Source organism: Lissotriton helveticus, chromosome 7 (assembly GCF_964261635.1).
Source record: "Lissotriton helveticus chromosome 7, aLisHel1.1, whole genome shotgun sequence".
In the NCBI taxonomy this organism is placed as follows: domain Eukaryota; kingdom Metazoa; phylum Chordata; class Amphibia; order Caudata; family Salamandridae; genus Lissotriton; species Lissotriton helveticus.
This window is the reverse complement of record NC_136068.1, coordinates 458334759-458360813: the sequence shown is the minus strand read 5'-3', so window position 1 is coordinate 458360813 and position 26055 is coordinate 458334759. Positions and strand designations below refer to the sequence as shown.

The window sequence follows — 26055 nt, the reverse complement described above, 5'->3', positions numbered from 1 at the left end:
AGCTGGTCATGCACTTTTGGGTAGTTGCAGCTATCACAGATAGCAGTGGTTCGAACGATGGACAGTCCAGTTTTTTTTCTAGTTTACTAATTGCGAATGTTAGCGTGCCAGCCCTTTTTATCATATAGTTCCTCTGTTCTTATTGATTGAATCTATTATCTAGGTAAACTCCTAAGTATTTATAACTGGTGACTTCCTCCAGGGCTTACCGTTCAGCCAGATCTGTGGCCTTGTTGGTTTTTGATCAGCATGGTTTTTAGAATTACTTGTGTTGATTCCCAGGTTATCAGTTGCAACGTAATCCTGCATTTCTATTAGCGTCCTCTGTAGGTTGACTTGTGTTAGGCTCATTAATACCACGTCGTCGGCGTTTGAAAGATGTGACAGGATTAATGAGCCCAGGCAGGGCGGATGGGAGTTAGTCCGATCCAGCCTTTGTGCGAAGTCAGACATAAACAGGTTGAATAGATGGTGTTCCAGCACACATCCTTGTTTCAGTCCTCAATTCGTTAGGATCTCTATTGAGACCCTGGTGCTGTCGCCCAATATCACTCTTAACCAAGGTGTGGGTATGGAGGTGCATTATTCCTTGCAGTACGTTTCCTGGGATGTTCCAACCTTTCTGTTTTTTCCACAGCCTCTGTTGATCTATACGGTCAAAGGCTGCCTTCATATCTATGAAGCAGAGGTGCAGTCTTTTTTTATCCCTTTTACATTTGTCTGCACTTTGCGGAACTGATAATATGTTAGTCATTGTTCAGGTCCCTTTCCTGAACCTAGTTTTGTTAACTGGCATCAAGTTTAGCTCATCTGAGCACTCCGGCAGTTCTGCCAGGATCATTGATGCATAGTGTTTTACCTCGACATCGACTAGTGTAAAACGTCTGTAATTTCCCGGGTTTAATCAGTCATCCCCCTTATAAATTGGATTTACTATGGAACCTAGCCAGCTAGGTGGAATGCTGCCTAGTAGTTCTACTTTGTTGAATAACATAGAAAGGTGAGTGCCCCAGACGTTTGTGTTGGCTTTGAAAATGGCTTGGGGGATGTAGTTTGGTCACGGTACCCCATCACTACTTCTTTTCTTTATTGTGTTAATGGTGTCCTCGATTGTGAATTTATTATCAGGGACATTTTTTACGAGGTGGAGGGATTTGCTTACTGCACTCAATATGGCTGTTGTTGTTGTTCCTATCTCTGTAGCATTGGTATGAGGTTGTTCCGTTTGCAGAGTTGAGGCTGATTTTGACTGAGTTCTCCATCAAATCTTGCAGCTAGGTACCCCCCCTGGCCTCCTTTTATAAGTTTGAGTTGTTTAGGATTTTCTTTGGCCTACTCAGATCGTTTACTAGGTCCCAGAAAGCACTTGTATTAGTTTGTTTGGTGATGAATACTAATTTAGTCTAGTTTGCCTCGCACCGTTTTCTTTTTCTTCCCAGTGTAATTTTTTGTATTCCTTTCTCAGCTAGCGTACTTTTTCCCATCCTTGGTGGTCAGTACCTGTTGTTTTGGTGTACCTGACAGCCTAATTCTCATTTTAATGCTTGCATTTTACATGGTGGAGCAATTTTCCTTCCCCGTTTTGTTCCTGGAACTGCCTGTCATTAGTGCTATTGGGTTGGTAGTGAATTCTGTCCTGGAACTTAGAGTTTGTGTTTTTGTTGCAGCTGGTCATTGCTAGATTCATTATTGTGCAATTCAGCTCTTGTAGCAATGCATTTGTTACCTCAGGTGTTTTTATGTTTGTCTTATTTACTATGCCTTCTAGTTCCTGAATATTCATATACCTAATGAGGCAAGAACACTTATGGCTCCCTTATGAGGCAAGAACACAGCTAAAAATTGCCTGCATGACACACAAAGCCTTGCACTCAAACACACCAAGGTATCTAGCTGATAAACTGGAACTATCAGGTGGTGGCAGAATGTCGAGAAGCACCGGCATCTTGCTATTGAAACCGTAAAAAGTTCTTTAAAAGAAAACATACAACCATATTTTCTCAGGACTAGCACCCCTAGAATCTGGAATGCCCTGCCCCCGAAAATCAGAATGAACCTTTCAAGCACTTCCTTCAGAAGAGAAGTCAAACTGCTTTTAATGAATAAATCCCTACCCGACCCCCAACACTTGATTTAGCTCGCCAAACAGAACTTACACCGGATTTTAAGGACCGTAGTTAAAACACTTGTGAGTACCCCCAGACCCACTACTAATGTTTGACATCACTTATGCTTTCCCTACTAATGTTTGACATCACGTATGCTTTCCCTACTATCTACTCTTATTTTTTTACCTAGTGTCCCAACCTCTGTTTGATATAACATTTGTAAAGCACTGTAATACCCTTCCAGAGTCTAGTTTGTGCTATATAAAACTTTTGAATAAGTAAATTCCTATAAATATCTAGTTGAATCATTACCTTTTTGGGTATTGTGAATTAGTTTTAACGAGGCTGATTTACGCCTTTATATTAACATTCTTTAAATGGTTTTTGTACTGATATCGAGGATAGTTTTATACATTTTGTAAAGATGTTTCTGACTTAGTGATAACTTTTTTGTAGTGGCTTCAGGCCAACTTTGGGCCAGCTTCAAGTCCACCCATGTTGGAGTTTGTAAGATCTCCTTTTTTTAGGAGCTCGAATGCAGCTTTCCCCTCCAAAGGTGGTATTTGGTGTTTGAGTATTTCTACCTAATTCAGTGTTAGTCTTGGTAAGCTTAAAGAACTTTACATTCCTCTCTAATTGGAATCTGTTCTCATGATACAGTTCATGGTAATGTTCTGGAATGTCTGTCTTATTTCAATATGTTCCCCATAAATCTTCTTGTTTATTTCCATTATCTTAGTTGATAGTAGGTTAGTGTTCTTGTGCTTGATTTCAGTTGGATCACACACACACTCCTTTCATTCTCCATTGCTGCTTTGTCTTTCTGCTGCCCCACCAGAAACATTTCTATAAGCTTTAATTGTTTCCCTTCCAACCTATTTATAGAATCCGTTAGAAAACCATTTGGCTGGGACAGCTCTACCCCAGAGAACTTTAGCCTAGTTCTTTGACTAATTTTTCATTTTAACTTTATATTTTTGAATGCCCTCTCCGTAACCACCCAACGAGTTCTTCTTGAAAACATCACTTTATAAAGTTTATTGCAATAGCAGAATCCCTATAACTACAAAGCAAATCTGAAAGAAACAGGTTAGTATTAGATTCCTTACCTTAGAATATCCCCAGGCGTCAGTCTGGATCCGGAAACTTTTGCGTAGCAGTACCCCTGCGCGTCGGTAGGCGTCGTCTGCAGGCGTCCCCTGCGGCTCCGCGTCGTCGGCGTCGTGCGCCGTGATGACGTCGCTGGAGTATATAGACGCCGCCTCCGCGCGCTGACGTCAGTTCTTCTTTTTTCCGCGCCAGTTAGCGCAGATCCGAAGAGCAGTACTCCGGTCTTTTGACCAAGTTTTTTGTTAACTGATTGATCTTTACGGTGCCGGTAGGATGCCCGGTTTCAAGAGTTGTGACGAGTGCGACCGCATGATGTCGGTCACCGACCACCATCGACTCTGCCTCCGGTGTCTGGGCGCGGACCACGACGTGGAGTCCTGCGTCGACTGTCGGGCCTTGACTGGAAAAGCTAGGCGGGAGCGGTCCCGCAAGCTTCTCGAACTCCGGTTGTCGGCCCCGCGTCGAGAGCGGTCCCGGTCCGGTCGGAGGTCGAGGGAGCGGTCGAGGGAGCGGTCGCGGAGCCGCCATGGGCGCTCCGGGAGTCGCCACCATTCCTCCGGCTCGTCAGGTAAGCACAAGAAGTCGGGGCGTCGCCATCGCACCCCCGACTCCCCCCGACGCCCGCGTGCTGCGGCCGGGGGCTCGGGTGACCCCACCCCCGCGGTCCCGCATGGGTCGCCGACGCCGTCTGCCCCACACCTGTCGGTCCCTGGGGAAGGCGCGTCGCGTGAGGAGATCGAGGCCTTCCTCATTGCTATGAGGGCGAGGTCTTCTCCGGCGGGGCCTTCGGCGCCTGCGGGCCCGTCGGTCCCGTCTGGGGGCCCGAGCGGTTCGGGTGCTCCTGCCCCGGCGCCGCCGGTGGCTCCGGCCCCGGCGCCGCTGGTTCCCTCTGGTTCGTCGCCGGCTGGTCTCCCGGCCTCTCCGGCGTCGGTTCCTGTGGGCCAGCCCAGGGTACCGCCCCCGCGTGGTGCAGCGACTCCGCCGTCGGCTCCGGCCGGCGTCGGGTCCCCGGCACCGACGCCGCGCGGCGCCACCCCCCTTTCCTCCCCGACTCCGGACTCGGAGCCGGACCGGCGTCGGCCGACGCCGGACCCGACGCCGATGGGGCCTGTTGACCCCGATGTCTATATCGTCGACCCAGAATATGGGTATGACGAGGAGGAGTATGGTGAGGGTTGGGAGGGGTCTGAGGACCCTCTATCCCGTGCCTGCCAGTACGATGTGGACTGGGTAGGTGATCTGGGTGATGCCAGTGGCCTGGACGAGTCGCCCAACCCTGGGTTTGTCTCTCCGTCCCCTGTGGCGTCCGAGGCGGGTGCTGCCTATTCGGTGGTCCTGATGAGGGCTGCCAAGGCCTTACACCTTGAGCTCCCCGTCGCGAAGGTCAAACCGAATATCCTGACGGAAGTTTTTAAACCGCAGTCATGCCCCCAGGAGCCTCTGCTGCCGTTTAATGAGGCCCTGACGGATGTCCTTCTGGGCACCTGGTCCAGGCCCGCCTCTGGTGCGCCGGTTGACCGGAACGTTGCCAGGCGTCACCGTCCCTGCGCGGACGACCCTGCCTTCCTGTCCACCCATCCCTCCCCGGAGAGTCTGGTGATCCAGGCCTCCACTTCGCAGTCCGCATTTCCGTCGGCTCCGCCCGACCGGGAATCAAAGAGGTACGACCAATTCGGAAAGAAAGTGTTTTCCTCTTTGAGTGCTGGACTGCGGTCTTGTAACACCGCGTGCCTCTTGGGCCGCTACACCCACTCCCTGTGGGATACGGTCGAGGAGTGTTTGCCGCAATGCCCCCAGGAAGTGCGGGACAAGCTCACCCGGGCCTTTGTTGAAGGCCGGGATGCGGCGCGGTACTCGATCCGTTGTGGTCTGGACACCACGGACTCCCTGGGACGGGCCATGTCCACTACGGTGGCGATTCGTCGCCATGCCTGGCTGAGATCTGCCAACTTCTCACCAGACGTCCAAAATACGCTTATGGACATGCCATTTGATGGCAGTCGCCTATTTGGTGACAAAGCGGACCACGCGCTGGAGCGCTTCAAGGACTCCAGGGTCACGGCCAAGTCCTTGGGTCTCTCGACCCAGACCCAGCGCCAGCAGACGGGTTCGTTTCGGCCCTTTCGTGGCCAAGGGAGAGGAGGTCCCACACGTGCTGCCAGCCACGCGGCGCAGAGCGCTCCCCAGCGCGGTGGCGCCCGTGGTTTCCGCCGTGGTGGCGGTAGAGGCCAGCGTCGTGGTCAGTCCACGCCTCCCTCCGCTGCGGCATCCAAGCCTTCCTAGTCCGAGCTTTCGGGCTCACGTGACGCCAGTGGGTGGCAGGGTTCGCCATCACCACTCCCGCTGGCGCGCGATAACATCGGACAGGTGGGTGCTGCAGCTTGTCCGAAGGGGCTATGCCCTCCCCTTCGAGTCCACTCCTCCAGCCATGCCACCGCAGAACCACCGTGTGTCGGGGGACCACTTGACACTTCTGCAGGAGGAAGTTACGGCCCTCTTGGCCAAGGGGGCCATCGAGCGCGTTCCTGGGCCAGAAGTAGGGTGTGGTTGCTACTCCCACTACTTTCTGGTACCCAAGAAGGACAAGGGAGGCCTGCGTCCTATCTTGGATCTACGGAACGTCAACGGCTTCCTCCGGAAGGAGAAGTTCAAGATGTTGACTTTGGCTCAGGTCTTGGCTGCTCTAGACCCACAAGACTGGATGGTAGCGTTGGACTTGCAGGATGCGTACTTTCACATCCCCGTCCTGCCGGCCCACCGGCGTTACCTGCGGTTCACGGTAGGCCACGAGCATTTTCAGTTTATCGTGCTCCCATTCGGCCTTACCAGCGCCCCACGGGTGTTCACGAAAGTGATGGCGGTGGTCGCAGCTCATCTGCGCCGGTTAGGGGTTTCAGTCTTCCCCTACCTCGACGACTGGCTGTTGAAGGCGGGCTCGCCCCAGACAGTCGTCCACCACCTTCAGATGACGGCAGACCTCCTGCACGAGTTGGGGTTTTCCATCAATGTGCCGAAATCACACCTGTGTCCCTCTCAAAAGCTCCTTTTCATCGGAGCGGTTCTCGACTCGGCGCAGTTTCGGGTTTATCCCCCGGAACGGCGGGTCCGGGATATTCAGGCTCTGATTCCCATCTTTCAGCCGTTATCCCGGGTTTCGGTCAGGTTGACGCTGCGGCTTCTGGGGCTGATGGCCTCCTGCATCCTTCTGGTGCATCACGCCAGATGGCGGATGCGGGCTCTGCAGTGGGACCTGAAGTTTCAGTGGGCCCAGCATCAGGGCAACCTATCCGACCATGTCCTGATCTCGGAGGGCACTGCGAGACAGTTGCAGTGGTGGCTTACAGACCGCGATTGGGTCAGGGGCAGATCCCTCTCCCTTCCCCAGCCGGAGCACGTGGTTGTGACGGACGCGTCCCTCCAAGGCTGGGGTGGCCACTTGGGAGAGGCGGAGATCAGAGGCCTCTGGTCTCCGGCGGAGTCCCGGCTCCATATCAACATGTTGGAGCTGCGGGCGATTCGCCTGGCACTGAAGGCATTCCTCCCCTTTGTCAACGGGAGTGTAGTGCAGGTGTTCACGGACAACACCACCGCCATGTGGTACTGCAACAAACAGGGCGGTGTGGGGTCGTGGACCCTTTGCCAAGAGGCTCTGCGCCTCTGGCAATTGCTGGAACGTCAGGGCGTGACTCTGACGGTTCAACACCTGGCAGGTTCTCTGAACGCCAGGGCGGACGAACTCAGCCGTCGGTGCTCGGTGGATCACGAATGGCGTCTGAACTCGGATGTGGCGAGAGGCCTCTTTCAGCAATGGGGAGAGCCTTGGTTAGATCTATTCGCCACAGAAGAGAACGCGCAATGTCATCAGTTCTGCGCGTTGGAGTTTCCAAGACGGCACTCGCTCGGCGACGCCTTTCGGCGCGAGTGGAGTTGCGGTCTGTTGTACGCCTTTCCGCCTATACCACTTCTGCCCAGAGTGCTGAAGAAGATCAGGCGCGACCGGGCCCAAGTTATCCTTGTGGCTCCGGACTGGGCTCGAAGGTACTGGTATCCCGAGCTACTCAGCATGACAGTCGGTCCCTCGATCCGCCTGCCCCTTCAGGAGGACCTTCTGTCGCAGCAGCAGGGGACGGTCCTCCACCCGAACCTGTCCAGTCTCCACCTCCATGCGTGGAGATTGAGCGGCGACAGTTGAGGCCATTTGACTTGCCTCCTGAAGTCTGTGATGTCATTCTGGCAGCCAGGCGTCCCTCCACAAAGTCGGTATACGCCTGCCGGTGGAACAGATTTGTGGCATGGTGCACAGCGAAGGCTGTGGATCCCCTTTCTGCCCCTCTATCTGAGGTTCTCCTCTTCCTCCTTTCCCTTGCCCAGCAGGGCTCTGCTCTGGGCACTATCAAGGGCTATCTTTCTGCCCTTTCCGCCTTCTTGAGGCTACCTGATCAGCCATCTTTGTTCAAGTCCCCTATTGTGTTAAGATTCTTAAAGGGCATCACGCACATGTATCCTCCAGCTCCGTTCGTGATGCCTCAGTGGGACTTGAACCTGGTTTTGACTTTCCTGATGTGCGCTCCCTTTGAGCCCCTTCATTCCTGTCCTCTCCGTCTTCTCACCTTAAAGACGGCCTTCCTGGTAGCCATCACCTCTGCCAGGAGAGTGAGTGAGCTCCAGGCTCTTTCTGTTCAACCTCCTTTCTTGTCTGTTCATCCTGATAAGGTGGTTCTTCGGACCAGACCTTCTTTCCTGCCCAAGGTAGTCTCTGCTTTTCACATTGGGCAGTCCATCACCTTGCCCTCCTTCTTCCCGCCTCCGCATCCTTCAAAGGATGAAGAGCGGCTCCATCGTCTGGACCCAAAACGTGCGCTTTCATTCTATATGGATCGCACACGCCAGTTCCGGGTGGATGACCAACTGTTTGTTGGCTACGTGGGTGAGAAGAAGGGAAGGGCGGTACAGAAACGGACCATCTCTCGGTGGGTCGTCCTGTGCATCAAAGCATGCTACTCTTTGGCTCGGAAGGAGCCTCCTGTTGGGCTGAGGGCCCATTCCACTCGGGCCACGGCGGCTACTACTGCCCTGGGCCGGGGAGTCCCTTTGCAGGACATTTGCCAGGCGGCCACGTGGGCCTCGCTGCACACCTTTGCGAGGCACTACTGCCTGGACAGTCAAGTCCGGAGGGATGGCTTCTTTGGCCGTTCGGTCCTCCAGGACTTTCTGGTGTAGGTTGTATTGGTTCGCAGACCCACCACCGGGGTTGGTATTGCTGGGGTATCTATTCTAAGGTAAGGAATCTAATACTAACCTGTTTCTTTCAGATGAACAAGTTACTTACCTTCGGTAACGATATATCTGTAAGAAACAGTAGTTAGTATTAGATTCCTTACCGCCCCGCCCATCCTCCCCGTTCTGCGAACTGATACCTAGGGTTAGGGACATCCCTTTCAGGGCCCTAGTTTCAAATGGCACCAGTGTTGGTTCTCACATGGCTCTGCGTGTTCTGGCGCGGAAAAGCTGTGTGCAAAGAACTGACGTCAGCGCGCGGAGGCGGCGTCTATATACTCCAGCGACGTCATCACGGCGCACGACGCCGACGACGCGGAGCCGCAGGGGACGCCTGCAGACGACGCCTACCGACGCGCAGGGGTACTGCTACGCAAAAGTTTCCGGATCCAGACTGACGCCTGGGGATATTCTAAGGTAAGGAATCTAATACTAACTACTGTTTCTTACAGATATATCGTTACCGAAGGTAAGTAACTTGTTCATCATGTCTTTTCAGTTTTTTTACCCTGATCATTTGGTTCTAAAATTATCTATAAATTCATAGTTGGGATCCTCGTCTAGATAACTCTTGGATATCCAAATCTAGCCTGACCCCTGCACAAAGTGATAAATGATTAGCTTCGTGTTCTGGATCCACAAGGGTTTATTTATGTTGTCCATCCATGGAATTGTCTGTATAAGATAGGTGTTCCTAGAGGCATGGTAAATGTGAAATTATTAATGCTTTGTTTTCTCAATTGATCGCTATAGGTTTGCATTCTGTCAGCATTTCCTTAAACTGCCTTGTGCTTCTGCCAGAGCCATTCCTTAATGTTTTATCCCTTCATCCTTAATGTGTTATCCATTTGTTCTGAAGTTTTAAAAACGCATTGAAGCTGACCACAAGGATCATTAGAGCTTGTCACTAAGCTAGGGCTAAGGTCATGTTGTCCAAAGGTTCTCATCAGTTTTGGTGCAAGCAAAAAATTACTTTCAGATAAATATAGTAGATGTGTCCCTATCTATTGCCTCAGGCCTTGTGAAACCTTACTCCAGAATTAGATTTGAAAATAATAGCCATAATTGCAGTATTAGATTTGGAAATAGTGGCCTCACCTCTAGCTAACCCAAACATCCTATATACCTCAGTTTGTCCAGATAGTCCTGAAAACTTCCTTTCCTCTGGACAATCATTGTGCTTTTCCAGAAGTAAAATATCTTCTGCACCTTTCTGACTTGGGAAGCTCAAAATGAGTTAAGTGCGATATTTATGTGAAGACCATTCATATTCCATGTTAACATATGATTTTCTCACATATCTAAATCAAAGATATAACCTTCTGTGGTAGCCTTGGTTAAAACTGGTGAACAATATTTTTCTCTCATGCGCATCCTCCTTCTGTTCTTTCCTGCTGGTTCCCAGTACGCCTATTTACTGTGGAAGGCTGATAACTTAACAGAAGTCAACAGTAATCTCCCTCAAAACCCACCTCTCCTTGGAATACATTTTGTCCCCGATCAGCTAAAAGAGCTGTCTTCCATAAAAATAAAATAAATCTACGGTGCAGTGAATCTGCACTCTGATTGAAGATGCCTGTGAGATGCTGAGTCCTTGGAGTGTAAGCCTATAGTTTAAACTAATAGACCATGTTTTCAGATCACTAGCATAATGGCCTCATAAGCATTGACAACACTCAATGTACGAAACAAGGCCTCTGCTTTCAATTGTGTGCGTGTTTTTTAACCTTAATTTTCAGGATGGTCGAATTTCATTTGGGCCTTAAAATGTAGCCATCTTTTGACATTGGATTATGTAACAGTGCTGTTTTTCCTGCATACGTGGCCCTAACGTCTACCTGCAAACGTTTCCCCCTCTTTGTTTCAGTAAGAGAGTTTAAATGTTTGAGAGGTTGGAATCAATTTAAATTGTTCACTTTAAAACAAAATTGACAATTTGTTTTGCAGAAAAGAGAATGTACCTTCAGATAGGCATGTATCAAATTTTTTTTCTAAAGCGTTCTGTGATCCCACTCTTTGTTCTTTGTTTATGAATTTAGTGAACATTAATTACTGTGACTGAAAACTCTAGTTGCAATCCACTCTATAGTTAAGTTACCTTTTTACCAGTATGATTGTTATTAGTATTGCAAATCCAATGTCTGAGCATGTTGGCAGGGTCAAAAAAGTTGCATTCGACATGTGAATTTCAGTTGTGCTTTGGGTGCTCACTTTGTCTTTGAATTTCAGGAGGTGGAGCAGTTCATGCATCGGACAGGCACCATCAACAGCATGGAGAGCAGCCACTCAGTGCCCAGCATGTCCATCAGTGCCAGCAGTCAGAGCAGCAGTGTCAATAGCCTGGCCGATGCCTCGGATGACAGCGGGGAGATGGCCATGATGCAGGAGGGCGAGCACACAGTCACATCCAACAGTTCAGTCATCCACCGTCTACCGGTACTTATTAACTTTTCTGCTGTCTGTTTCGCTCTTCTTGTGACTTAGGGTGTTTGATAGTTGAAGGAGAGTTATTTGATCTTGCGGAGTTATTTGATCTTGCGTTACAGCATAAATGATTAATAATTTAGAGCCTGATGAATTCCAGGAGATTAATTGTTCAGTGACGGTATGAGTTGGTCACAGCTGAGCGTGAAGTAGATAAAATACAATTTTTGCTTTGTGCTCTTTTTATGCCATCAGATGTGACTATACCATGAGGGATGTTATAGTCTCCAAATACTATAGTAACTTCCTACATTTTCAAAAACAGTCCCAGCTGATGGCCATTTATGTAACAGTTACAGATTACATAATTTCTTTATGTAGTCTGTTCAAGTTACTTTTCATTACAGTCTCATATAATGGCAACAGTTTACCCACTTCAAGGTATCACATAGTAGTGTAATCTCATTCATTTTGCACGGACTCCTATAATCACAGGCTCTCATTGACAGCTTCTTTTCGCAGGACCATAGTATGCTAAATTGTTTCTAGTTTTAGTCTTCATAAGGTCCTGAAACACACAAAACATTCGAGGCACAAACATATTTCCCAAAGTATTAATATTTTGTAGGCGAACACGTTAATAAAAGGTGATTACTATTATTTTGCAGCGTTAAACTCTTCTAGATTGACATGGCGGCAGTTGACAAGTTTGGCATGGTTTATTAGTTGTCACAAGGAAATTGCATTTGTAAAAAATGACGGTAGACATTACAGAACATTAAAAAAGCAGAAATTTCAAGCATCCAATATCCAGAGTGTCCATCTCCTCGGATGTACCCCACACCGGTTGGAGTGCACATATGGGCAATCTAAATATCATGGAACAGTAGACTCCACAAGAGGCAGTAAAACACACAAAGCTGCATTATAGGATACTTACTGACAGTCACAATCTTAGGATATTCTCATTAATGTGTGGAGACTCTGGAATACTTCACTTTATCTGGCAAAAACATAATTTGTCTTGAATGAGAGGTAAAAACTGCAATTTTCCATAGACCAGGTTCTATCTCCTTAGGAAAAACAAGTCACCTTTTTCCAAATGTTTAATTCTGGAAATTAACATATTACATTATACAAAAGGCAAAGTATTATGACTAATCCTAAAAACCCTGAATGACAGAGAGAAACATTAAGGGAAAGGGACCTGACAAGTTAAAAGAGCATATGGCTGAAATATAGTCATTGCTCATTCAAGAAGTTTGAAGATTCCATCTACAAGCCTGAACTATACTGTCTGTTTACCTCATCCTCCGTTCTTTTTACTGGCTCATGCTGAGTGGATCTCAGAATATGTCAAAGGTTTTTTCACCCTATTTGTTTAGGTTTTTTCTCAAGATTCAGTTTAGTCTTTATTGACAGGAAACAAGTAAATCACATACATTTGAAGGAACGGAGGCCCGCATTCTTAGCACTAAAAGCATTTCACTCAGAAATGTCATAGGGCAGTTAGTGCAGATCCAGGAGAGGGTTCAAAATCACATGTAATCTCTAAAGGAAATGGATAATCCAAAAGAAGATTCTCTTAGCAATACACCTGCTAGTATAGGAAGCACAGATGCAGACAGACTTAGCAGGCAAGAATAAATCTTTGCACAATTGCGAGCAAAACTTAGTGGTGATGCACAAAATCTTGCTAATTTCGACACCAGCGCAGACATGTTCACAATATACGCAATCTCAAGTTGCTAAGACTTGACACCCAGGTACCTTCACCACCAATTCTGAAGGAATGCATAGGCAGTAGACTGGTCAGGACCATTTATCTACGCTGTTCCACCGATCCCACTGATAACCAATTGTGATCAACAAATGCAATGAGGCAAACATGACTTTAATTCTGTAGCACAGTGGGGGGCATGTCAGTCATGGTTCTGAGATTTGATTGAAATAGCCAAAAGAATTATAAATATACCAGGTTTTCGAAACCTCGTAACCCTGCAAAGAAAGGTCTGCCATCTGTAGATTGCCCTCGCTTCATGACTCCTGAAGACCTAGAGTTTGAGTACCTCAATCTACCACGTACATGTATGGAAATGTTAAGGGAGGCAATGGCCAAATGGTACTCAGTTGGATGGACCACTTTTATACACTGTTGCCTAATAGGTGACGCAATAGCGAACAAAACAATTATCAAATACTCAATGTATTTATGGGATTCATCGCTCTTCTGTGGTCTCATATCCTAGAGGTTTGTCTGGGTAGAAGCTTTCTGCCTTATTAATAATCAAAATGTTCCTCACCAGGGTCAGCCCCACACCATGTGGAGCCTCAACCTAGTACAAGAACAGCTCAAGAAACATCCCTTCAAAGCGATGCTTAAAGCAGTTTTTTTAATTGTGTCTATCCTTGCATAGATTTAATGGATTACGTGTCTTAACTATGAGAAAACTGTGAGAAAGTGCCCTCTTTCTGCATGGTTGCCCCCACTTTTTGCTGAACTGCTGATGTGCTTAGACTGAGTGTGCCCTGGGCTCCTGCCAATCAGGTACCCAGGGCATATGTTCTTTCCCTAAAACTGCATTGGCAACTAGACCCAATTGGCACTCTCTGGCCACAGGTCAGTCCCTGGTAAATGGCACCACAGGTACCCAGGGTGCTTTGACCAGGGAAGACCTCTAAGGGCTGCAGCACTTATTGTGCCAACCTTAGAGGCCCTGTACCATTACACTCAACACTGCCTTGGCAGGCTGCGTGTCTTGGTGCAGAACAAAGTGAAAAGTAGACATGGCATACATGCCGGAGTGCCATGCCTAAAACCCACTTCCCTGGCATAGATCACTCACCCCTCTAGCTGAGTGCCCTATACCAGTGGTGAGGGTACAGGTGCACGAGTCCTGTACCCTTACAGTGTCTAAGTTTCATTCTTAGACATTGTAAGTGCAGTGCTGCCATTAAGAGTATATGGTGCTGGGAGTTTGTCATTATGACCTCCACAGAACATAATGCCTGCACTGAAACCTGAGAAGTTTGGTACACTAATGCCAATGTGGGATTTAATGAAAAATGCACACACAGCATCTTAGAGATGCACCCTGAAACACGGCCTACCGCTAGTGTCAAGGCTGAGTGACTGCTTTCATATGCCGCCACAGACATGTTTCTGGACCCTTTGGTAAAGATCCTGCTGCTCTTAGGTGCCTGAAGCAATGCACCTCCTGGGACGAGGTGCCAAGCCTCCTTCCCCAGGATGGGCTGGGTCCAAAAAGGGAAAGCTTCAAAGGCTTGCTGCCTTTGTGAGCTTCCCTAGGTCACTTGCTGCTTTCAGCAGCTGGTCCCCACTGGTTCTGACCCCCACTGTGAGCAGGAGAACCGCCGGGAAAAACAAGTGCGGAAGAGAGGTGTGCCCACCTCTGCCAACTCCACCCCTCAGGTGGGGGAGGCGGATTGAAGCACAACTCTCAGTCCCCGCTATCTTGCCGAGGGGGGGGGGGGGTTCAGCCAGCCAAGGAAAGGCTTATGCCCTCTCCCACTGGAGGGTGGCTTAATAGGGAGACAAGAAACCAGAAGAAGAAAAGATGAAGGACCGAACAGCCGTGCTGAAGCTAGCAATTCTGACTTGGCCCCAGCCCTTCCGGCCTGTCTCCACTTCGAACCTGCTCCAGCGAAATCCCTGTGTGGCCTGCAGACAGCAACCTCTAGAAACACCAGAGGACCTGCCTGCCTTCCATCCAAAAGACTTTGTCTCCCGTGACTACCGGATTTGTTCAGCAACAGACTCCAGCTCCGCAAGGATCCACAAGTTTGCACCTCTCTGCACCAGAGTTCAAGTGGCCCAACACCAAGAGGAGGTCTCCCCAGTGATCCTTACCCGATATTCGCGCGACCCCTGACCTGCCTCCAGCCAACATCTGCAGCCTCAAACTGGAAGGTCCCCCCAACCGTGACCAGGAGCTGGTGAAAAGATCCGACCCTAAAAGGCACCCCTGTATTCGACGCCCCACAGCCTTGGGTGACCCAACTGACGGTGCCCAACCAACCCCCAACATCCCAACTTACCTCACCAAGTGGTGGTCGCACCCAGAAGACCTTCGTCCCCGAGCCTGCAGTGTGTGTTCAAAGCGGAGACTCTCCATTAAAAGCTACAGGGCACCCAACGCCAAAACAGTACTCTGCACTCGGCCGCCGCAGTGCCGCTGAGGGTGCATCTTTTGTGCTGCCCTAAACCCCCATTTGCCCTGAGTTTAAGTCCATCAGCTATTCTCCCACAATCTAGTGGCCTACTCATCAGCAGCCAGCAACCGGAGGCCCCCTATACCTCATTGGATAACATTGGGCATCAGCACTCTGCACTTGGCCGCCCTAGTGCAGCTGAGGGTGTAACAAGGGTGCATCCTTGACACTGGGGGACCCCTTAGTCTAACCCCAGAATACCAACTCCCACAACAAAGTATTTATCTGTTAACCGATAACACTATTTTCCTCCGTAGGATAACATTGAATGTTTTTCTATGAAAATTTTCTAAGTGTGAAGTTAGAAATCTGTGAAAACCTTTCACGACTGTAATAAATGACAAAAAACGCTTTTATTACCTGTGTACAGGAAATGTCCCAGTATAGTAGCCAGAGATACTACACTGTGTAAGAAAAGGAATCTGAAAGTAATGTGCTGGTCATTTTTATTAAAAAGCCCATTCAAAGTATATGTACTGTATTTCCAATGCATTGCATTTCTCAGTAACAGTACTGTAAATCAAAACAAAGTGCATAAACAATTACAATCCAAATTGTATTACAACTGTATATTTACTGCCGAGTATTTATCACTTACCTGTGCCAGGCTTGCTTGGTTCTAGGAAATGAAATAACTAAAATAATATTTTTATACAAAAACAATTGGTCTTAAATTTTGTCTTTGAGTGTGTGAATTCATTTTGACTGAGTGTGTACAACAAATGCTTAACACTGTCCTCTGATAAAGCCTTACTGCTCGACCACACTTCCACAAATAGCGAGAGTGAAGTGCTATCTACTTTACCTCTGTCTACCTTTTGGGTTCCACTGGTCTCTGTGCACACTATACCTCACTTTGGTATAGTATATACAGAGCCACCTTCCTACAATAGCACATCATTCAGAAGGTCGTTTCTGGTGGATACTTATAATCACAAATTCCTCACCTTGTAAAATATAGGGCGAGAAAACAAAAGAATGATAGATTTCACCCAGATCTTTTGACTGGGGGTGAATGTTGTGATTTGTTCTGCATTCCGTCCATCAATTGAGTGTCTTTTGCTTTCTTGCTCTAAGTGCGCCAGATATGCCCAGACGTGGGCCCTGGGCTCACTGTGCCACTGGAATCAACCTATCCTGGCTGAAGAATGGTGAAACCCCAAAACCGGTCCTAGGATGCTTGTTTCTAGTCCAGGGAGAACCTGGCTTGGCAGTTCGGGCTGGACTGTTCCCATGAGGCACAGGGTCAAGACTGATTTGCATATGGCCAGGTCTAAACGGGGGTGGCATGGTGAGCAAAAGAATTATGGATTTAACCCAGATATTTTGACTGGGGGTGAAAGTTTTGATTTGTTCTGCATTTCGTCCATCCATTGTGTGTATTTTTCACTACGTTGTGGGAGCAAAGCTCCTAGGGTTTAGCTCAGGGAAAAGGGGGATCCAGTTTAGCGCAACAGGTGCACCTACAGCGGCACAGGGGCGGACAAAGGCATGGTGCTGTTTCGGCGTTGTGTGCCCTGTTTTCAATGGGGATTGCTGGTTTTGGATTTTGGCTGCAGGCTCAGTCTAGGAAGACTTCCGGGAGGAACCAACAGCTGGGCAGGTAAGTTGGAGTGCTCGGGACTTAAGTGCACCTCGGGTTCTCTTCTCCGGGGCGCAGGGCGGCTGGATGTAGGGGTGTCTATTGTGGTCGGATTTCACCTTACCGGGCCACTCGTGGTTGCTGGGGTCTCCATGCAGGGAGTCCGGGAGGGGTCAACCCAAGGTCGACTCGTACTTTGGAGCGCTGGGTGCCCTCGCTGAGACCGGTAGGCCACCCAGATTCGAGCCATAGGCATCGAGTGCAGTGGTGGTTCCAAGCGTCGGGTGCAGTGGTGGTTCCAGGCGTCCGGTGCAGTGGTGGTTCCAGGCGTCAGGTTTCTTTGTCCTCAGCAGGCTCAGAGTCTGTTTTGGGAGTTTCTTTTAAGCAGAGCTGCTGTTCACAGGAGATCTGCTCTTTCTTAAAGGCAGTCAGTCCTCCCAGGGTTCTGGAGGTCGCTGGCTGCAGGACAAGGCTCCTTTTAGAGCAAGATCTCTGGAAACTCCAGAAGGGCCGGTAGGCTGGGGCCAAGTCAGTTCTTCTCTGCAGTCTTGTCTGCTGTGCATCTTCTTTTATCCTTCTTATTCGTAGGTTGCAGGAATCTGTCCTCTTGGTTCAGGGCTGCCTCCTAAATACTGTAGGGGGCGTTTTAGGGGTCTCGAGGTCTACTGACCTTAGGGTGACCCTTGGTGTGCTCACCACACGTGGGGGAGTGGACACAATCCCTAATCCTGATTGGAGCATGTGTGCCATCTGCAAGATGGCGGGCACTGAAGAGTGGGCTTCACCTCGCCTCCCCCACCTGAAGGGTGGTGTTGGCAGAGTTGGCACACCTTCTTGGCTGGCTAATTTTTCCTGCCTCTGTTCCCACCGAAAAAGAGGGGAGACAGAAGGAGGCCTGCTCTTGATAACAGGAGAGGCTGCGGGGTGAGGGAGGGGTCATATTACATAGGCGGCAAGGCCTTTGAAGTTCCCCTGCCACAGATGGCTCTTCCTGGCCTGGGAGAGGTGAACACCTCCACCCAGGACAGGCTTAGTTTCTGGGCTCAGGGAGCAAAGTCTCCCTCCCTAGGTGTCCAGAAACATGTCTCGTGGTGGCAGGCTGGTGTGTACCATTCAGGGAACCCACCCGAGGCTGACTGTTTTTCATCTGTAAGATGCCCTCTTAATGCATTTTCCATTAAATTCCACACATCAGGCATCAGTATGGGTTTAATGTGCTGAGAAGTGTGATACCAAAATTCCCTGTTTTGAGTAAACCCATTATGGTGCTGTGTAGTTTGTAATGTCAAACTCCCAGCACTATATACTCTTAAAGGCATTACTGCACTTACAATTTCTAAGAATTGATCTAGATACTGTAGGGGTACAGGGCTCATGCCCCTCTACCCTCACACTGGTATAATGCACCCAGCTCAAGAGGTGGCTTACCTATACCATATCAAGAGGTGGCTTACCTATACCATATGCAGTGGGTTGCAGGCATGGCACGCAGGTATGTAAGACATGTCGACTCTTCCCTTTGTTTTGCACCAAAACACACCGCCTGCAAAGGCAGTGCGTGTGTAAAGGTACAGGGCCTCTAAGAGTGGCAAAATAAGTGTCTGCCCTTAGAGGCCATAGTTTCCTTGGTACCCATGGTACCTTTTACAAGGGACTGACATGCAGCCATAGGGGTACCAATTGGAGTTACAAGCTGCAATGTTGGTAAAGAACACAGGCACTGGGAACCTGATTGGCAGGGACCCAGGGCACATCAAGTCAAAGTGCATCAGTAGTTTGGCAAAAAGTGATGGGCTCTGCAACAGAAACTCAGCTTCCTACACTTGAGGATACACCACCTGATAGGATCTTGAAATGCACTGCAGACGAGCTCAGCTGCCTACATCTACCAGATCATGAACTACAGATACACTCTGAGGTACTGAGCACATCTTCCAACAATGGAGAGAACCCCCTGGCCCAATCTCTTCACCTCTAGTAATGCACAATGTCAACACATTGGTGCTTTGGAGTTCCCAGACCGCTCTGCCTCAGAGACACCTTCCGCATGCAGAGTAGCACAGGGCTACTGCACACCTTTCCGTTGCTACCTCTTCTGTCCTTGTCTGAAGCATATCGGAACAACCAGGCCCAAGAAATTCTAGGGCTCCGAATTTGACCAGGAGAGTGTGGCACCTGTCCTCAGATCAAACAGCTGCTTCGGGAGGATCTTCTGTTACAGCATTATGGCAGGGCCTTGAACTCTGGCCTGGGCAACCTGCATCTCCATGTGTCATGATTGAGCGAAAACAGTTACTCCTTTGCCCGCCCGCCCTACCTTTTGGTGTTGTTGATGTCATCTTGACAGTCAGGCGCGCCCTTCCCCAAAATCTGTTGTAGCTGTGTGCTGGAATAGGTTTGTTGCTTGATGTGGTTCCCACTAGACAAACCAGTTGGAAGCAAAACTGCTGACCTGTATTGTTCTTGTTCGGACCTTGGTAAGGCAAGTACTTGCTGTGGGCACGATTAAAGGTTACATGTCGGCCCTTTCGGCCCTTTTACATTTGCTAGACCAGTCATGCTTGTTCTGCAGAGATTCAGACTCTAAAGGAAAGAAGTACCTGCAACAAACATTTTGCAGCTTAAAGCTATTCTGGATTCACAGGCAACACACCCACCCAGAGAAAGTATTATGGGTTAAGCACAAAAAAAGCAGAACACACAAAGCTGCACAAAACAAAACAAAAATCAAGAAAAATAATATAGAGATGGTGACTATGTACTGTAGCATTGTGGACTTAAGTTCAAAGTTCTGTGGACGGGCAGTTATCCATCTCTTGTCGATACTCAAGAGAGAAAAAAGAGCCGACAGTTCCGGGCACCATCACTAAATTCAAAAATAATGCGGAGCATGCCAAGCAGCAAAACTATTGTTACAGGCTGCTACTGATTGAAAATCCATGTCTTGAGAAGTCTTCTAAAGGCCAGCAGGTCCTGGGTCTGTCGTAGGCTTGTGGGGAGGGTGTTCCAGGTCTTGGCGGCGAGGTAAGAGAAGGATCTGCCACCGGCGGTGGTTTTCCGGATGCGAGGGACTGTGGCGAGGGCGAGGTTGGTCGAGCGGAAGCTGCGGGTGGGGGTGTAGAAGCTGAGTCGGTCGTTGAGGTATGCCTGCCCGGCATTGTGTAGAGCTTTGTGTGCGTGGATGAGGAGTTTGAAGGTGATCCTGTTGACGGGGAGCCAGTGCAGGCCTCTCAGGTGTGGTGTGATGTGGCCGTGTCGGGGGATATCGAGGATCAGTCGTGCCAAGGCGTTTTGGATGCGTTGCAGCCGTCTCAGGAGCTTGGTTGTTGTTCCTGCGTAGAGGGCGTTCCCGTAATCCAGTCTGCTGGTGACGAGGGCCTGGGTGACTGTTTTTCTTGTGTCGGAGGGGATCCATTTGAAGATCCTGTGGCGCATTCGGAGGGTGTTGAAGCAGGAAGCAGGGACGGCGTTGACCTGCTTGGTCATGGAGAGGGAGGAGTCGAAGATGACCCCCAGGTTGCGCGCGTGGTCGGTGGGTTCTGGGACTGTTCTTAGCGATGTTGGCCACCAGGAGTTGTCCCAGGCTGAGGGGGTGGGGCAGAGGATGAGGACCTCCGTTTTGTCAGAATTCAGCTTCAGCCTGCTGTCCTTCATCCATTTGGCGACGGCCTTCATTCCTCTTTGGAGGTTGGTTTTGGCGGTGTGGGGGTCTTCGGTGAGGGATTTGATCAGCTGGGTGTCGGCGTAGGAGATGATGTTGAGGCTATGTTGTCGGGCGACGTGGGCGTGTGGTGCCATGTAGATATTGAACAAAGTCAGGCTGAGGGAGGATCCCTGTGGGACGCCGCAGACGACCTCGGTGGTCTTGGAGCGGAAGGGTGGGAGGCGGACGTTCTGGGTTCTGCAGGAGAGGAAGGATGTGGTCCAGGCCAGGGCCTTCTCTTGGATTCCGGCGTCATGGAGGCGTGCTGTTAGAGTGCGGTGGCAGACCGTGTCGAAGGCTGCTGATAGGTCCAGAAGGATGAGGGCGGCTGTTTCTCCTTTGTCCATGAGGATCCTGATATCGGCGATGAGGGCGGTCTCCGTTCTGTGGTTGCTGCGGAAGCAGGACTGGGATGGGTCCAGGATGTTGTCTTCGAGGTAGCGGGTCAGCTGTCTGTTGACTATCTTCTCCGTGACTTTCGCCGGGAAGGGGAGCAGTGAGATGGGCCGGAAGTTCATGAGGTCGTTGGGGTCCGCCTTGGTTTCTTCAGTAGGGCGTTGATCTCCGCATGCTTCCAGCTCTATGGGAAGGTTGCAGTCTCGAAGGAGATATTGATTGTTTTCCGGAGATGGGGTGCGATGGCTGTGCTGGCTTTGTTGAAAACGTGGTGAGGGCATGGGTCAGATGGGGATCCGGAGTGGATGGAGTTCATGGTCCTGATGATGTCTTCGTCGCTGACGTTGGACCAGGCAGTCAGGCGATTGGTGCGGGTGTTGGTCGTAGGGGGGGGGGTCTCGGTTGTGGATGTGTGGGTATCGGAGTCAAAGCTGTCTTGGATGTCGATGATCTTACGGTGAAAGAAGGTGGCCAGTGAGTCGCACAGGTCTTGTGATGGTGGAATGTCGTTGGTGTTGGTGCTGGAGCTGGCGTTGGAGAGTTCTTTCAAGATGTTGAAGAGCTCTTTGCTGTTGTGTGCGTTGCTGTCTAGGCGGTCCTTGAAGGCGGTCATCTTGGTGGTCCCGATGAGTTGGTGGTGTCTGCGGATGGCGCTCTTGTGGGCAGTGTAGCTGTCTGGTGTTCGGTAGCGTAGCCAGCTCTTCTCCAGCTTCCGACAGGTGCGCTTGGAGGTCCGGAGGTCTTCGGTGAACCATGCGGCTTTCTTGTTGGTGTGATTGGTGGCGGAGGTCTTCAGTGGGGCGAGGGTGTCGGCGCAGTCGTTGATCCACTGTTTGAGGTTGATGGCGGCGGAGTCTGGGTCCGTGGGGTCGGCGGGTGGTCCCAGGGCGAGGGTGGTGGTCAGTTGGTCCTCGGTGACCTTGCCCCAGCAGCGGCGTGGCATCTGTTGGGTGCGGTGGTGTGTGGTGGGTTTCCTGAAGGTGAAGTGGACGCGTCTGTGGTCTGTCCAGTGGTGTTCGGTGGTGTGGTTGAAGGAGACGTGGGGACTTGCGGTGAAGATGGGGTCCAGTGTGTGTCCAGCGGCGTGGGTGGGTTTCGTCACAAGTTGTTTGTCCGGGCTTGGCGAGGTTGTCAATCTGGGCGGTGGAGTTGGCGTCGTTGTTGTTCTTGAGGTGGAAGTTCAGGTCCCCGAGGAGGATGTAATCCGTGGAGGCGAGAGCGTGCGTGCTGATAAGGTCAGCAATGGAGTCGCTGAATTGTAGTCGGTGTCCGGGTGGTCTGTAGATGAGTGTTCCTCTGATGGTGGTGTTGGGCTCGGTGTGGATCTGGAAGTGCATGTGCTCAGCGGCGGTGAGGGTGTCGTTGGTGTTGGTAGTGACTCTGAGAGTGTTCTTGTGGATGATGGCGATGCCTTCTCCCACTCCGTTGGTGCTGTCTCTATGGGAGATCTTATAGCCTTCTGGGATGGCGATGTCTGGTGCTGAGGTGGTGTTCAGCCAGGTCTCCATCAGGAAGGTGACCTCGGGGGTGGTTGAGTCTAGGAGGTCCCAGAGTTCGATGGCGTGCTTGCGGGCGGAGCGGGTGTTGAGGAGGATGCATCGGAGGTGGTTTGGTTCTCTTGCTGATGGTTTGGCGGGCCGGATGCTGGTGAAGCTGCAGTTCCGGCAGGTGAAGGGCCCTTGGCTGCGCTTCGGGGTGGCCTGGTAGCAGGAGTGATCTCGTCCGGTGTTGAGTGCGTGGAGGGTGCTGGGGTCGTAGTGCAGTCTGGTGTTGTGGTGGCTTCGGGGTTCTGGCGCTGGGCGCGGACGGGCTTGCCTTTGGGCGGAGCGGCTGCCATAAAAGGGGTTGTGGGAGGGAGGGGCAGCTAGGAGGTGGGAGCGGGGCGGCGAATGGGAGCGCGGGGGGGCGTGGCCGCGGGGGGGCAGCTGCGGGAAGAGCGGGACGGGGGAGGCGACGCAGGGCAACACTAAATGCAAGAAACAACAGAAGGCACAGTAAAAAGAAGAAAAATAAAAAGAAGATAAGTAAAAAGAAAAGTCAGGAACAAAACTGGAGCGCAGAACGAGAGGCAGGCACAGCAGGGATACCAGCAGCAAACTCTTGAGGCGGCAGCAGCTGGCTGGGAGGCGGGAGCACACAGGCGGAGCTGTGCGGTGTGGGGGCGGCCTGACCTGCAATGCTAGCAGTGCTAGTGCTATATGAAATAATCAAATCCATACCCAAGGGCCAGAGTCAGGTCCTGAGTATCCTCATCTTTATCCCTTGCCTACCTTCTAAACCCAAATCCTCCTGAACCAAACCGCATAAAAATAACATTGCTTATTGGCCAAATGTTAACAGAAATCTAGCGGCCAGAACTAGGCAGCTACATTAACTCATGTGAGGCTGGCATATCTTTGCTCCTTCTGATCTCTTCGTTTCCATTGTAACCTAACTATTGACATGCATGCTAAATAAAGTATTTTTCATATTTTAAATTGAAAACACAGATTGTGCGTTGTGCTATCTGTTGTACCACATTGATTTTGAATGTCTACCCCCTTCAAATCTTAGATTTAGCCTTGACTATTTTTTCCGATTCACATAAAGAGTCCAGTATCTATATAGAAGTAACTTTAGTATCCAGTTGAAGGGGGCCCATGTTCTGGCTCTGGGACACCAGTGGTAAACAACACTATTCAATATTGTGTCCAGTAACCACAAATTGCTGCAGTATCGCATGAAAGGTCTCCATCGCCCCCATCTTGGAGTATTAGCAAAAAGCCCCTCCCAACTCTGAATACATCTGTGTATGTAAGTTCGACAATTTGGTCATTTTTCGGTATTTTGACCTTTACTTCCAGGCAGCCACTCTCAGAACATGTGCTCTATAAAATCATTTATCTGGAAGTTGCATGCAGAACAAATACTAAACTTGACCATTGTATGTTAAAAGACTTAACTGTGGCTACAGGTTTTAGCTACCTCCCTTCCCCACTAGTTAAATGCTTTACACTTTGCTCTTATTTCTAGATTTAAACGTATTTGATGTAGGACTGGAGGAAGACCTTTGTGCTTCTAGTCATTAGTTCTCTTTTCTCCTCAGTACCACTCTAGTTGCCACCTAGGCATAACCAAGCACAAAAGGACAAACGTGGAAAAATGGAAGCGTGTAAGCGAATCAGGATCTTGTTGCTGTACTCCATTAAGTTTTTTCTTTCTTTTATTTCTGTGCCGAATATATTTTATTACTTTGATCAATTGACTGGGCTAATTATTCGGCCTCATGGATCATGTCCAAAGAAGATTGGGAGTCACTTTTATAAGTTGCGTGCACTATATTAATTTGAGAACAGGGTTGCGTATGGATCACTGTCAAGTTTAATGTTTCTTACAAGTTTTTTTTAACCTTATATTTCTGCGCTTACTACTTGATTAGATAAATTCAGTGTTTTAATCCTTAAACACATTTAATTTCCCCTTATCTCTTGCTAAAAAGACTACTATAACAGTGTTTCCCAAACTGTGGTGAGCCGATTTTTGGTGGGTTGTTAATGTTCAACTACTAAATAAAGATGCCTTTTAATTATGTGTTTGTCTTGTCACATTTACTGCACTTCAAAGATAGAGGTCAAATGTCAGGCTATGTTTTCTGACAAACTGCTGCATTTTTACTATTCGGATTCGTGTTTACAAACTCCTCTCACTTTGTAGTCCGAAAAAGAAAAGCAAAGTGAATTATGTGGCAGTCGTGATGGAGTACAACTGTGTGAAAGGAAAGGGTCTAAGATTTAATTATTTTTGCAACACAAAAAATGTAAATACCTGTAAATTAATTGTACACTTTTAGCAGCTAGGAAAGCAAAAACCAAGAACATTTTGTTTGTAGCTTTGAAGAGTGATGGAAACAAATATTTTAATAGGATCAAATGAAGAAACTTCACCTGGTTGTACACAAATGATGAATATTCACTGAAATCCGATTTCCACACGTGTGCAGTAAAGTTTTATCAGTGAAACTGTATGTCTGTCGGAGCTTAGGAGCCATTTCAATGGAAAATGTACTGTCTGTAAATGACAGTGCACTGCCACGCTATGCTTTAATTACATTTAAAAAATGCCGGTCTCCAGTCAATTACAGCTAAATAGGTTGCAAAAGTTTTTCGTTCTAAAAATTGGCTGGTGGTGGTTCTCAAAAGTTTGGGAACCACTGCTAGAATGTAGAAGTTTGGTCTGTCTGAAGTAGCTATAGCTAGATTCCGTTTGAGAATTGGTCTGTTGGGATATTCTCTGTTGTTAGTTTGAGTCCTCCAGTGGTATTTTGTGATTGTCTGCAATACTGAAACTAGGGAAAACCTGTGCTTCATCTCCAGATGTGACAAGCAGCCTTGATAACTGATGTGGTTGTGTCATTTAATTTCCCTTTGATCTTCACTGTTTGCTGCTAACATTAATGTTTAATGTAAATACAAATGCAATACCATTTGCAGAAATGTCCTTATTTCCCAATATACCCTTCGCTAAGTGAGTTTCCTCAGGCAGAGGGTACTGCATACTGATTCTTGGGGGTGGTTTACTTTGGATTTAGGGAATTAAAGTAATGCATGTAGAAATTATGCAGAAGGCTCCATTTCAATTCTCACATTCCCTGTACCTCTTTCCTTCTGCCTTCCCTATTATTCATGGCACAATGGTGCTCAAATGTCTTATGTCTGTTTTCTCGCTCTCCCTTTTCAGGAGCATGACAATCTCTATGATGACCCTTACCAGCCTGAGGTGGAACCTCAGCAGTCGTCAACTGCAGCCAGACGGAGAGCCTACTGTCGTAACAGGGACCACTTTGCAACAATCCGCACTGCTTCTCTAGTAAGTATCCAGAAAGAATCTGTGCTAACTACATTAAAACAAGCGGTCTACTTGATAAGACGTTTGGTGCTGTTATAAACAACTCAGTCTGTTTTTCCCTTTTGGAATAATAGGTTAAAGGTATCTATGTAGGTTTTTGTAGTCCTCTTTTTAATACAGATGATTTAGTTTGTTACCTGCGAAAGATCCGTCCACTGAGTGGAACATGTTTCAAAGGGTGCCAGACACCATTCACGGGGTTTCAGGTTTCAGGGCAGACAGGGGCTTCTTGGTTCTACCATATGGTGAATGAGATAGTTTTCCACTAATGTCCCAAATAGGGTTCTTCAAACCGGGGCAAGTATATGCCTTAATGCACTTGACAGTCTGAATAATGA

General features: G+C 49.0%; 1 protein-coding gene across 3 annotated transcripts in view; it reads left to right on the top strand.

Annotated features, from left to right (window-relative positions):
- The window catches only part of TAOK2 (TAO kinase 2), a 934333-nt gene that overhangs the window by 560288 nt on the left and 347990 nt on the right, over nucleotides 1-26055 (top strand). For all 3 annotated transcript variants that reach the window (XM_078652408.1, XM_078652406.1, XM_078652407.1), the window contains exons 15-16: nucleotides 10725-10931; nucleotides 25550-25678. In XM_078652408.1, the coding sequence (XP_078508534.1) occupies nucleotides 10725-10931; nucleotides 25550-25678 (336 nt within the window). The remainder of the gene's footprint in view (nucleotides 1-10724; nucleotides 10932-25549; nucleotides 25679-26055) is intronic.